Source organism: Brachionichthys hirsutus, chromosome 14 (genome assembly GCF_040956055.1).
Source record: "Brachionichthys hirsutus isolate HB-005 chromosome 14, CSIRO-AGI_Bhir_v1, whole genome shotgun sequence".
Taxonomy (NCBI): Eukaryota; Metazoa; Chordata; class Actinopteri; order Lophiiformes; family Brachionichthyidae; genus Brachionichthys; species Brachionichthys hirsutus.
The window spans coordinates 9,902,742-9,916,716 of record NC_090910.1 but is presented as its reverse complement, the minus strand read 5'-3'; the positions used below and the strand labels follow the sequence as shown (position 1 = coordinate 9,916,716).

Here is a 13,975-nt window from a genome sequence, read left to right as displayed (position 1 = left end):
CACCGCTGCTGCATAATAGTCCGCATCGGACTTGTGCTTCTCATATACTGTGACCTCTGAGGCTGGTTATCTTCTGATGTTAGCCAGCGATGCATCCTCCTTATCCGTCGTGGTAAAGCCGACCGACATCACGCGCTGCGGTCGTCAGACTCCATTTTCCATCACCAAATGCAGTTCTCACATCCACTTAAGACATTCTTCGTAATTGAGTTCACTTCAAATGCTGAACACGTGTGTAAATAGGCCTGCAGAGCCCCACTTAGATAAAAACATGCGTCACACATGCTTTTCTCCCACGTCTGGATACTATCCCAGAGAGCAGAAGTAAACATTTCCAAAATAAAATGTGGGAAAAACAGAAGAAACTCCTTAAAAACTCGCCAAATCCCACATCTTCCCACCTACAGCCTCCAGGCACCCCCCCCCCCCCCCTCCCAACAAAGCAGCAGCAAAAACAACCAAACCGGCTTCCGAGAAGCACAGAGGGTGCAGCGTATTCCGAGACTCCGCTCAATCTGGAAAGCAAATAAGACGCTCAGGCTGATGGTTGCTGATCCCATTCCGCCACGTCTTAAATATATGTGATCAATTAACGAGTCAAACTTTATAAATCATCAGCAAGTCAATATTAATTATTGTTTACAACCTGCCTCTCTGCTTCCAAAATCCCATTACAGTGACGGCTGTTTGTGGAAACGTGTACCTCTTTACCCGCTCTTCAATCAGTAATGAAAACCGAATCCCGTTTCCCATGTCTGATTGTGCAGATTTAGCCACTCAGGGAAAAATCCTCCATCCGAGCTCGGCTTTGTTTCAGGACAATTGAAAACCCACAAAGGTTTCTCAGCTTGTAAGAGTATGCAAACTTAATGATTTCAAGACATACACACACAGTTCATCATGTTTTCCATTCATTCTGCTCCTTGCACATTCCCTGGTGCAAATGGTGCAGAAGATGACAACGGCAACTGCGAGGAAAGTCAGGGAGACTTGAGAAATCTAATAAACAGTCTGGTCAGCAATGATTTCCATCAGAATTACACTAATTGCTTTCTAGGAGATCAAATTAAAAACTATCTCATCATGTTTTTTTTCAGGGATTCTCTTCCCAAAGACAGTGCGATCTGGTTATTTCGGATTAGTGGTCCCAGGTGCAGCTCTGGACAGATGTGTGCTGCAGCTGCAGAGAACAGGGTGGTAACGTAGCTTGTTAATAGATGCTGCTGTGATCGTGCATATAATCAAGGATCATCCACACCGATGTAAAAGTTAGCAGATAATTCATCTACAGTGTATGATTTTCGTCCTCTTCTCTTTTTTTGAACGGCTGGAGGAAGCCCACAAGGAGCGAAGCCCCAGGTCAGGATTCAAATCTACACAACAATATTCTAAAGTTAGAAATATGTCAAAATAGATGCCAAAATGCAGTGTTGCGTATGTCAAACAGGAGAACATTCAGGTTTGGTGGCAGGCAGCGCACCAGGAATGACTGCAGCTGCAGAATGTAGACGTTTTATGAGAAACCCAAGCGCTAAACTCACTCGGCCTGACAACCTTCCTGTTTTAAGACTCGCGCGACGACGCCTCGACTCTCTCTCTCCACGCGATGCTTCTGGGCACGGTGCCATCGGCTCTGGGTCCATGCAGGATCTGCCTCTCTGGGGTTCTTTGATCAAACTTTGGGGCCCACAGCAACTTCTCTTAGCATCCAGAAGAATGGCGGAAAATGTAGCAGCACTAATGGCATCATTGCACTCCGTTGGTAGGCTTAGGTACCCAACATGTACTGCGATTAAAGTACTACTGCTCTACGTAATGCAATACTGCACAAGAAATGAGCAAACGTACTTGAGGTATTAATAGTAGGAAAAGAAAACATGTTTTTGTCCTTATTTTGTGAAATGTTGACAAATGAAGCACAAAATGAATTCCTGCTGAGATGAAGCAAAGTATAAGTGATCTGAAGTTGGAAAATGTATTTTGAAATAAATACAAAAATGACTTAAAAATTCAAAATAAAATATGTACATTGCTTTTCATCCCTTCTCACAACTGCGCCACCTTGAAGAGGACATTTTCAAAGGCAAATGCTACCAACAAATAGCCAAGGTTGGTGACACATGAATAAAACATGAAAACACCCCCCCCGCGCCGATACCCTGAAGGCATTCGGCTTCTTTTTTACACACGAGAGATGAAAAGCCGCACGGCTCAATTTAAGAAAAGGTGAGAAATGAAGCAAAGGGGTGCGTAAAGAAGGGGGCTTCGCCCGCCGCGGCTCAATGTGCTGCCGGTAGGTTACGGTGAAGGAGGTAAACAGCGAGAGGGGAGCTGTCAGAGGCGGGAAATACCCCGAGGGGGTTGAAAGATGAGCTGAGGATGGCGCCGCTGCAGACGCCATCCTCCCGCGTCTCAGCATCCGTCTTGTGGGATTAAACCACAAGGAACATTTTGCCGTTGGGCTTTAAGGCAAAAGAAAAAAAAAACACAGGAAGGGCCTGTGCAAGTTCAACGCTGCGCCTGACAAGAGAGATTGGAATTCATTTTTGAATGAAATAATTGGTAAATGTTTAAAAGTGACTTGTCAAGAACAAATGATTCCCGAGAAGCAATCACTGCATTTTTGGCAGGAAATTTAGCCATCCTTCATTCGTTTTCAAACTGCCTGAAAAGTCCTTGGAAAAAAAGAAGACGAAGTTTGTTGTCTGACAAGGAAAATAATTACTGCGTCGGGAACGATGGAAAAAACAGATTTCTGTTTAGACATTCTCCCAATGCAGCCGTGATGTTGGGATCATATCACTTTAGCTAATTGATTTATCCACACGTTCAGACAGGGGTTCAAACATTATGGGAAAAGACAGTGATTAAAATGTAAAGAATGCGAAAGAGCTCTTTCGCATTTTTTAGAGGTCATCATCAAATATAAAGCTGGTCCGTCAAACCTTCGACGGGAATGACGCCATACGAGACAGATTTGATGGCTTCTCTGCAGATTGAAGGTGCAGATTACAAACCCGGCTAGGTTTTGTTTAGACCTGTCCCACGGAAGCATAGACGACTCCCCAGGGCAGCACCGGCGGTCGTGTTTATGACCATGTCAGCCCAGAAACTGGGCCCGGACAGGAACCTGCAGAAACATGTTGGAGACGGCGACGCGGAGGAGAAAATGACCTCGACTATAAAGCTTGTCGTCAAACTGGAATATATCGGCTCATTAACTTCTCACTTCCTCCGCAGCAGCGGACAGTGAGGACTAATTGGACGACCAGCAACTTCGCAACAACTTCAATTTGAAGATTAGATCCCCAGATATCCGTGCCAATACAATATGGCGTGGGAGTCAGTATATAGTCCATCAAAGGTGTTCGATGTTGGGTCTTGATGACGTAGACGTCGTCGCTTCTTCCACATGAAGTCTCACGATTATTACAGAGAAGCACAAATGTAAGAACAAACATGACACACTCAGAATGTCCGGCTCCTAAATTATGACCCAGAATAAAGGACCCAAAAAGTGCCATAGAGAATATTGTGAGGTCACAAGTTCATTTTTATGATGCTTATCTCACGAGTTCTTGAGCTATAGCCAAAAACAGTCAGATTTATGTTGTGTGGTGACACACACAACCAGACACACACTATCAGACACACACCACCAGCCACACACTATCAGACACAGAACAACATCTTGTAGTCAGTTTAACATCGAGTCCAAAAGAACATTTGTGCTCCAAAGGAAATAGTTTCCGTTGTCAACCTCCACTGGGAGGTCACATGTCAGAGCAGCCGATTAGGAGTTGGAACTCTTGCTCAATGACACTCCAGCAGGACGGATACCAGTTGTCTCCTGGGCTACAACCCAGATCTCATCTTTCCCACTGCAACTTCAACACAGACAAGATGCCACGACTTCGAAACGAATGGGTGGAAATGCCCTTTAATCATGAAGAAAGAGCAATAATGCCTGAGCGCTTCAATAAAACTAAATGTAGGCATTCCTGTCCAGTAGAGCTGAAACTATCCAGGAGCGGAATAGCAGAGCAGTGGAAATGTTAGGCCGGGAAAAAATACGTCTGCACCAAATTCAGTATCTGAATCTGTTGATGTTCATGCTATGTGTCTGTGTTTATTAACGAACGAGGGAAGGAGGAAAAGAACGGGAAGGTCAAAACCCAACGCAGGTCGAGGAGGGGAAGGGATATTGCTGACGTTTGGCTAAATCTAAATCTGTTAACAAGCTCATTATAGGGAGATACAGCCTGAACCTTCAGCCTTGCCAACATCCTCTGTAAGTCTAGAACTTCTCTTCAGTTCACCTTTAAAAGATCTCAAAAAGAAAATTGCTGCTCCTGCAGCTGGATCCGGTTTGAGCCCCGCTCCAGCTGTTCGGTCCCAGAGTCACTGAGCTCCATCCCCGGTGCATTCCCTCCTCGACCTCTCCCACCTCCTCTCTGTTCATTGTCCGACTAACAAGGCAAGACCTGTTTCTTTTTTGTTTTCATACAGATGTGCGATCCACACATGGTATTCCCATCACTCTTCGCCTCTGAATTCCAGGACTTCCACTGGGGCCAGAAGTGGAAAAGGGAACAGATGATGGGAGGGAACTTATGAATCAGAGGTATGTGCTGAAGATTGACAATAGATTCACCCCCGAAAGTTACTGAATCGCATGAAAAAAGCCTTTCGTGGACACGCCTTCGGACAGATCGCTACCGCCAGTTTCAGCAGATGACCTGCAAGATCCTCACAGAGGTGCCACCCCATAAAAAGAGAAGGGGCTTCTCATCGCCTTTTATACAAATGAAATATATTAGACACACACACACACACACACATACAATCAATATTTAATGATAATACAGGTCAGACATTTAACCAACCCCCCGAGTTACCTTTCACGATTAAACTGACGATGAGATTTTCTATTTATCGCTCCTTCATCTCAGCAGTTCGAGGTCTCCGTTGTCGTATTTCGTAATGTGCCACACATTTTGAATGGCGGACAGGCCTGGACCGCCGGCGGAGCGGCCCTGGGCTCGTCCACTCCAGAAACGCGCTGCTGCAGCATATGAAGTGCTCAAATCACAGAAGGAGAAAGCTGCTAACATGGAGTTATATGTTAGGGTGAACTCCAGCAGATGTTGCTCCAATAAACGCTCCAATGCTGCCAGCTGGAAGCAAAAGCTCACACACCACGGATAACACTAATGTAGGAAGTCCAGCAGAAAAATAACAGAAAATGTTCATATATGTTTGCTTCTGGTCAAAGATTAGCTTGAAATCAGCCTGATTTTAGACTCCTGACCTCCATCTTCATCCCTGCTTTGAGGATTGATCTCGAAACAACCCCTGCATCCCATCTGTTGCACTTAATCCAGTCATTAGCCACCGCCGGCTGCTCGATGACCTCAGGCCAAGGCAAGATTGAAACACACACACACTCGAAAGTTGTCACACACACACCTACACACCGGAACCAAAACTCCTCAATCCACCCATTCAGTATGAAATGTTTGCAGAGATGTGCAAATATAAGATGTCGGTGTGAAATCTGAGCGGATCTCCTCCTCTGTCCCTCGTGTAACGGATATACAACCAGGAGCACCGTCAGATATTTACAAACGAATTGGCTCCATTTGCAGGAACAAGCTGTGTGACACATTAAAAAGAATCACGCCACGTCACCCAAAGCCCAATTGGCTTCGCAGCAATTGTAGATTATTGATGGACTGAGTGGGCATACGTGCCTCTCAAAAGAAAACGCATACATCTGCCAGCCATTTGGTGCAGGATTTCAAATGGCTCGTTTATATTCATCTCCCCTCCTCTCATTTTCCACCGTCACCGCTTGTCGATTGGTGGATTTGCATGGCAGACGACGGCGGCGGCGGCGGCTCCTCTCCGGAGGAAGGGCATTTCACCTCTGACACAGGTGTAAATCTTTCACTTTATCAGGCCAGGTACAAACGGTAAGGTAATTTACTGCTGCAGATTTCAAATCTCATCACCACGGCAACTCTTCATCAATGACTTCGATCAGTATGTGGCAATAAAGCTGGGTTGCCAGCAAGCAGGTAAACGTCGTCATTTTCAATACTGGAGAATGAAAGGGGGAGCCAGCCAGCCATTTAATCAATTACTTTTTGAAATATTAACCCCCTCCCCCCTTCCGTCACCATTCATCTTTTATCCCCCCCCCCACACACACACACACTGATGGTTTTACCTCGTCATCGTTCACTTCCACCCAAAAAGAAGACAGAAGAGTGAATTCATAATTACAGCAAATTTACTCGCCTTCTAATTAGGCAGGAGAAACAAGGACTTTTAAATGTGAGTCGATTAAGTGCTGCAGCTCCTCTAACCACGTCTGGCACACACACACACACACCTTGTGATGGTCACAGATACGATTAATTACCTGCACAGCAAACGTGATTCATCGCAGGATCTGGACAGGACTTTGAAAGCGACCTGTAACAAATGCGATGCAGCGTTTCAGCAGAATCTGTCGCTGCTCAGGAAGCAATTAGGAAGGGCTGAGACAACAATGGCCCTCAGATCGAGCACCTTTTAAACAGGAGTGGTAGGATGGGGCTTTTTACGGAAAGAATAGGCAACAGAACTGCGAGCAAGACCCTCCTCTTCTTCACCACAACACAACACGGCAGCACTGGGTGCCGTACTTTGCAGGGGAGATGAGATTTTGCTTTGTTCATCAAGGCAAAATGAACAGAAACGACAACACAAATGTTACAAATGCAAACAGACTTTGGCTCGAGGAGAAGCATTCAAAAGCCGTTATTCGTGACAAATATCGGCAGGAAGTCGGGCCAAGGCTTGCACCGCCGGCCACGTTGCTCCTCTCAGAGCCAAACCCAAATGCTTGGACTTTGATTTATTGCCGTGTTATTGCCTTCTTCATCTTAGCATGTCTCCACATCCAGACCTCCACGTATCAAGATGCTTCATTGTGCTGGGCATTGAAAGACAATAGAATCAACTCTCTCACAGTCGGTTGCAGGACAGAGTCCAGTCCCCAAGTCCAGGGGCTCAGGTTTCCCACTTCCTCTGTCTGTTGCATGGCGCGCGCACACACACACACACACACACACACACGCTGCTGTTAGACTTTGTAATTCATAACCACAAAGACTCAAAGCGAGCCTTTGTTCCTGACTCTGCGTTGAGCTCCGGGAGCAGCTAGAAACCACAAACTCAACCTCCTTTACCAGAATCATTTTTTGCGTTTAGTCAAACATGTTAGATTAGGAGGTCCAAAAAGAAGAAGAAGAAGAAGAAATGTGGTGGCGACAAACATGAACAAGTTTGGCTGTAGCGGAATGTCTCAACCCAGAAGACACCCCGACCTCCACTGTGGGAAGTGGCCCTTACCGCCTCGTTCCTGGCGCTCCAGGATCCGGCCGGGTCAAGTGTTGAACGGCGAAGCCTTGCAGAGCCAGAAGAACGGTCCAGCCTATTACAAAGAGCTGAATCACGCAGGGGAGAACGAGCCAAAACAAATAGAACCATTTTGACCATTATTTTTCCTATATCTGCAGTGACAAATGACGTCTCACTTTAATGTTCTGGGGGGGGGGGGGGGTTGAATTGTGTGAAATTTAATGTTTCCATAATAAACATTAAATTCACCAATGCATGCTAAAGATCTGTTCCGTCCCCTATGGATTATGGATTTAAGGTGACAAACGGAGGCGAGCTTTGATGCAGTCCTCAAAAGTCACAATCTTTTGCCCGCCTGCCCACGTAGAAAGAAAAAAGCTCCATCGCGCCTGACGCCTTGCATTGCGCCTTGCCCCGGTGACACGCTGTGGCTGCAGGGCGTACTTGCTCTTTGTCAGGATGACTTTGGTGGGGATGCAGAGACATTTTCCGGGCAGAGCAACAAAGGCAGTGCTGCTGGTCCTACAGCAAGGAACACACATCAGTTGTTTGCTGAGGCCGGCTTGGCACGAGCTAGAAATGCCGTTTAAACTGACTGAAGTGCGCAGCAACGAGAGATCCATCGCGCCGAACGCTGCGTGTTTAACAGCCGTCATTTAGAGGAAGCAAAAACATCATCATCACGTCATCAAACTGGAATAAATGGATCTTCATGTAGGCATGCTGTTAATATGACAGACGGACCAATGAACCGATCAAACTGTCGGGATTGAGTTGCGCTCCTTTTGCTGACTGCAAAGGTTTCTCTTTCCACCATAATGAAGGCAAAGGAGGGCAGACATATTAAGAAAGAAGCAGCTTCTATTTGGCAGCTGTTGCATCAGTAATATCCAATCAGCTCAGTGTGCCTGAATCCCTGCGATACTTCAAACAAGCCTTGTTTCCACCAGACATGAATATTTAACGAATATGTGAACAAGTCGTGTGAAAAGCCCTGAGAATCTAAAGAAACCTATTTAATTACCTGCATATGATTTCAAAAATGTGATTTAGGGAACCGACAGACTGATGCTGACAGTCGGGGAGAAACCTTCACACACAGTTGCCCATTTTCTTGTAGGCATGTAGCAGCATGACTTAAACCCCATGAGTGACACCGGTCTTTGTGGGACAAGGCCAAGCCGCCGCTCCTGCTGGCTTCGGGATATGAAGCCTTCTTTCGGGTAGGGCGCCGGGCTCCTCGTCTTCTTTCGGCATAAGACGCTGCTCAAAACGGCATTTCGACCCATGATCCAGGAGTCCAGCGGTCCTTGCGTGAAGATGAGACCCGCTGCAGATGTTCTGCATGTGACTGCCATTAACATGCTAGATTTGATGACTTCTAAGCACTTCTTTAATGTCCTTTAACGCCGCACGCCACGCCACGGCAGGCGGTGATGCTGCCATGCCTCCGTCTTTGCACCTCTTCGTTTCCTTCAAAAGGAAGCGTGAATAAATCCACTCTCTGAGTCAGTTCTTTTCGCTCCATCTTTCTCCGGCTCTTTTCCCCACAGCTATTCCGGTTGCGACTTGGGTTTTGGGTTTGGGTCACCACCATGTCTGTTTATCCTGGGTTTTTATGTGCCCTCGGTGTCAGGCAACAAACAAAACAAGCCCACAGACAATTTCAAGACTATTTCAAGCACTTTTGAGATTCTGCCCCTGTGTGAACCGCCGAGCTCTTATGTTCTGTGAACTACTTCACAGGTGGATAAATTCACTTTGTGGGATTAAACGCGCCACAGATGGCAAAATGATGCAAAAAAGAGTTCTTCCACCCTACTAAAATGATTCTTGGATCTCGGTGAAGATTTGTTCGATAGAAAAACAGAAAAGGGCCGAAGGGAACAATTTACATTCATGTCCTGCCATTTATTTTTTTTCCACCCCGCTCCCTCATCATCTTCTCAAATATTCCCCATTTGGGCAAAATGAAAATCCCCACTCGTCCCACGACAATCGGAAGCATTTTCTCATTCCGCTCCTTGTCTGATGAGGTCGCGTCTCCTCTGGCGTCCTCCAACGGGAGGTTGCAGCTAACGGCCTGACTGCTGACCACGCTGCGGCCTGCCGGCAGCGCTCCGTGGCAGAGAGGGACGCTTGTCCTGGACGGAAAACGCCCGTCGTCTCCCGCCGACACAGCTGGCATTCAGATCCGTGTCACATCGCAACAAGGCGGCGCTGACCTTTTCCAGCCCGCTTGAAGGACACGATCCATAATTGCGCTGATTTGAATGAACCCAACAAATCGTGCAGAGCTGGAAACGCCAGGGAGCGATTTCTCCCGGGCACGATCTCGGTGGAGGACGACAACAACTGGAAGTGGCACCGCTTTTTGTACCACATGAGAGACAAAGCGGGGAAGGTGAAGAGGAGCTTAACGGCGTGTTGGCTCTTTGTCTTGGAGCCTATTGAACTCCAGCCATCAGGCTGAGCTTCAGGCGTGACGAATGCAGGAGGCCGGTGCTGCTGGTGGAGGGGGGGGCGACTCTGCTGCCTCCCTTCCTCCCCAACTCTGCACGCATTGCATGACCTGCTGCATGCAGCATATATAAATCCAATCCGCCGCCACCCCTCCTTGTCTCGCACCCATAACCCCCCCCCCTCCCTCATCTATTCACGGCAGATTCTTTCAGCAGGTCATTCAAAGGCCCAATAAAGAGGCAAGCTCATTCTATCCATTCCAAAATGTGCAATGTCAGAAAGAGGAGCGACAGTGGGGGGGAATTCCAAGAAGGCCTTACAATCTATTCATTGAAGTAGACTTAGCCGGACCTCCCATTCCTCCCTGCACACAGCTTATGCCAGGAAACATCCCTCAAGCACGACAAAGAGCGAGAGCTTAAAAAGAAGGAAAGGTGCCACGGTGTATTGGACTGAGACCGGTTTAGAATCCATGTCAAGTCTGAATCCTTTGTCAAATGTTTTGCTCCTTAAGAAATGAAGGCATCACTTACAGTAGAATATTACACATAAACCAGCAGAGTTTCGTCTTCTTGACTCACTTTTTCATTTTGCTCTGAATGTTTGCCCCCCCCCCGGCTCGGGGCTGCAGCTGCAGAAACTCCAGCAGATTAGGATAAAAGCAACACAGCTCAAATAATAGACCTTCTATTCCGTTGTAATCGAGTCGTATCTTTTTCTGCATGCACAAGACATTTCATTTTTACCCGATGGCAAATCATCTCTTGCACCGGTGCAATTTTTGCAAAAGATAGCGCTGGAAATAAATTCACTTCTCTATCCGGGATTATTTTCATTTTCACTGAACAACCCAACCGCAGCTAAACACTCCTGCATTTTTAGAGAGGATGCTGGCGCCCAACAAGCAAAAGGAACACATTTACACGTACTAAATCAATGCAAAAACAGAATTCATCCTGTTACATGACGGTCAATCTCGTCCTCCACTCTAAGGCGCTAGCAGGCCTCAGGCCGACTCCCTTGTTTTTAATAGAATTTCTTCCACCGCTAGTTAACCGCTAACTTCAACTAGCTTCTTTTTAAATGTTAAGTGTTGAATGCATAATATGGTATCAAAATGTCCAGTCGCACCATTAAGAGGAACTGGAAGAATCTAGATGACAATGTGCTAGTTCTCTGGACTAGTTCCCTTCGCTCTCTGCAAAAGAAACTGCAATGAGGCGCTGCAAATCCGAAGTCCGTTCCGGCCCTGCATCAAAAGAATGAGGAAGTTTGTTTTTTTGCATTCATCGGAGGAACGTTCCAGTCCCGTTATCGCTCCACGCAGATTTGATTGAGTTTTCTGCAGCAGGATTCTTCTTCTTCTTCTTCTTAAAAAAAAAAGACGTCGGCCTATCAGCTTCTTGCAGCATTCCCGCTCACGACTTGCACAACATGTTTTTGCCAACACACCTGTTGTGTTGAGGGGAGGGAAGCGGGCCTTGAGGGGTTAAGAAACAGAACCGGCTATCCAGAGGCCGTTTCTCCGCGGCAGTCAGTCGACATGTTTCTGAGGGCGCTTGTGTGATTGCAGAGGCGGCTTCTGGCGGTAAGATTGATGAGGAGCTGCGCGTTTGGAGGTGGAGACGTTCACATGGCCTGCCTGCGAGGAGATTAACCCTCTATCAACCTCCCTCCCCTGCAAAGAAACAGCTCGGAGCCTCCATCCCCGGCAAATAAAATTCCACATATGACCACAATCTTAGCACGTTAGCAGCCCTCGGTGCAGGCTTTTAAAATAGACCACATTATTTTTACAGAGGGGTATAGAATTTTCTCTCTCACACTCTCCTGCTTTCACAGACACACTCCAGACCCTCATGGAACTCTTTTTTTTTTCCACTCCAGGAGAAGCACAGGAGCAGATTACCCCCCCCAAATCAACCTCAAATACGTCGGTGAACGACTGCTGAGAGCATCATCGGGTGAACTTCACAGGCTAGAAGCCTAAAAAAAAATTTTTTTAAACGATGCACAGGATGCGTAATTCCACCCAGATGCTCTGCACAGCTCAGAGAACTAATAAATGCAATTAAGGAGGGATGTGAAAGCCCACATTTCAGGCTCTGCTGGAGACTTCCGTTGAGTTTCAGCGGTTCTGGTGGTGAAACCAGAGAATCCTCTAAAGATGAAAGAGGGACAGGGGGGGTCACTCTTTGCAGAGTCTGACAAGGGAAGCACCTCACCCAGATGTCTAAAAATACTGTCCTACATCCTAAATGCATCCAGCCGGAGCTGCAGCAGCGACACGCCCAGAGATGGGGGGGGGGCACATTTTGTTGTGAGGGTTTGTGTGTAAAAGCCATCCTTAATCTTCAGCCTCCGTACGCGAGCCTCGTTGAGGCCGCTTGTCCATGACATTCCACGATGTGTGAAGGAAGGACAAGCTGCTATTTCCAACTATGGCACTTGTGTGAAATGAGCAGGCTGCAGCGGCCCGGCGGATCGGTTGGACTCATTGAGTATGAATGTGTGGAGCCGGGGGGGGGGGAAAGTGTGTGTGTGTGTGTGTGTGTGTGCAGTCCTCCTCCTCCTGCATTTCTGATAGATGCACTTTAAAATCAAGAGTGTTAAAAGTCTGGCATTGACTCTACATGGCTTCTACATAGAAATGCACCTGCGCAATCCAGAAGGTGCCCAAAGGTGAGTGAGCTCCAGTCTGTTAAAGGTTGGAGAGGACGGTCCAGGGTCCGAACGGTGAGGAGAGGCTCGTGTGGAGATAAACCAAAACACAGAACAAGAGAAGGCTTTCTGCGTATCTGCTTTGAATGCTTTGGCTGTAATACCGTTTAATGCACAGGAATAATTCATGCACGTCTGCAGGATTTGCATGAGCAAAGTTAGTGGGTCATCAATAAAGATGATTCCTAAATATACGCTGACTAAACAGCATCCAGGGTGTCTCTTCTTCTCTTTGCGTTGCAGATTCGAATCCATTTTCAGAAACCTGGAGGCTTCACGCAACAAAAAGCGATGCACACAAAGTCATCACGCAAAACCCCAAACCCCACTCAGCCCATGCGTGCGTGTGACAGCTGCGCGCGTTTTATGACTTCAACTCCACGCACACAGGTTTTGCCTAATTGCTCAAAGGTGCTGGCTCTTACCGTTGCTGGCTCGGATCCCAGCCTGGGCATTCCCCAAACAGCGCAAAACCAAAACAACTCCAAGGAGAAGGTCGAACGTCTTCACGCCCTCCATGTCCGAGTCCAGATTCCTGCCGACGTCTTCCCAGTATCCCAGCGCTTCTTTTCAGAGGAGACCTCCCTGCGCTGCTCTTCGCGGTTTTGTGTTCCGGCGTCCAGCGTGCGCCACACTGCGCGCTCCTGCATGGAGGGGGAGAATACGCGCTCTTCTGAACAGGTTTCCTCCTCCGGCGTAAAGCAAAACTGCAAAAACGGCGGAGATGGAAAAGTTCTCTGCTTTGACGCGCCACCGGGTCTGACACGCCGCCGGTCTCCTGCCACCGGACGGAGGCGCAGCGCGTGAGTGGAGGAGAGAGAGCGAGCGAACGCGCTCCTGGAGGAGACGGTGCGCTCCTTGCGTCATCAGCTCCTCGGAGCCAATGGTCTTCGTGTTCTGATTGATGGTTGGAGGGGTGCGCTGAAGAGACGGACACGCAAAGCTGTCTATCTATCGATCTATCGATCTATCTATCACAGGTGATCGGACTGTTAGAGCGCCCCCTGGATCATAATAGCAAAGTCGCTCTGGGGTCACCCAGACAGACTTGTTAGTCATTTGGCAGCAGTTGTGCTGCGTAAATAGCGCATTTCATAAGTTCACATATGAAATCCATTATATTTAACTCTTTTTTTTTTTCAACTTACAACAAACACAAACTGCTTTCTGCTGCATAGTTCCCAAAACAGGCGAGAACTCTCATATAAGCAAGATAAGAAATGATGAAGAGCAGAGTTCTCGAAGTGGACCTCAGGGAGAACAAGAGCATTAATGGATGGATAGGAGTTTTTAGAAGCTCATAAATAAGATTATCTGTTTCTAACGAAGTGTCAAATGCCAAAACCCAAATGTAAAGGTGGTAGGGCCGAGCAATCATTCC

At 47.3% G+C, this 13,975-nt stretch overlaps 1 protein-coding gene across 1 annotated transcript in view; it reads right to left on the bottom strand.

The window, feature by feature from the left end:
• Window positions 1–13,119, bottom strand: part of plxdc2b (plexin domain containing 2b) — a 45,347-nt gene extending 32,228 nt beyond the window's left edge. Inside the window, exon 1 of the mRNA XM_068748001.1 lies at window positions 13,020–13,119. Coding sequence (XP_068604102.1) covers window positions 13,020–13,113 — 94 coding nt within the window. The 5' untranslated portion in view covers window positions 13,114–13,119. The remainder of the gene's footprint in view (window positions 1–13,019) is intronic.
• Window positions 13,120–13,975: the final 856 nt, after the last annotated feature.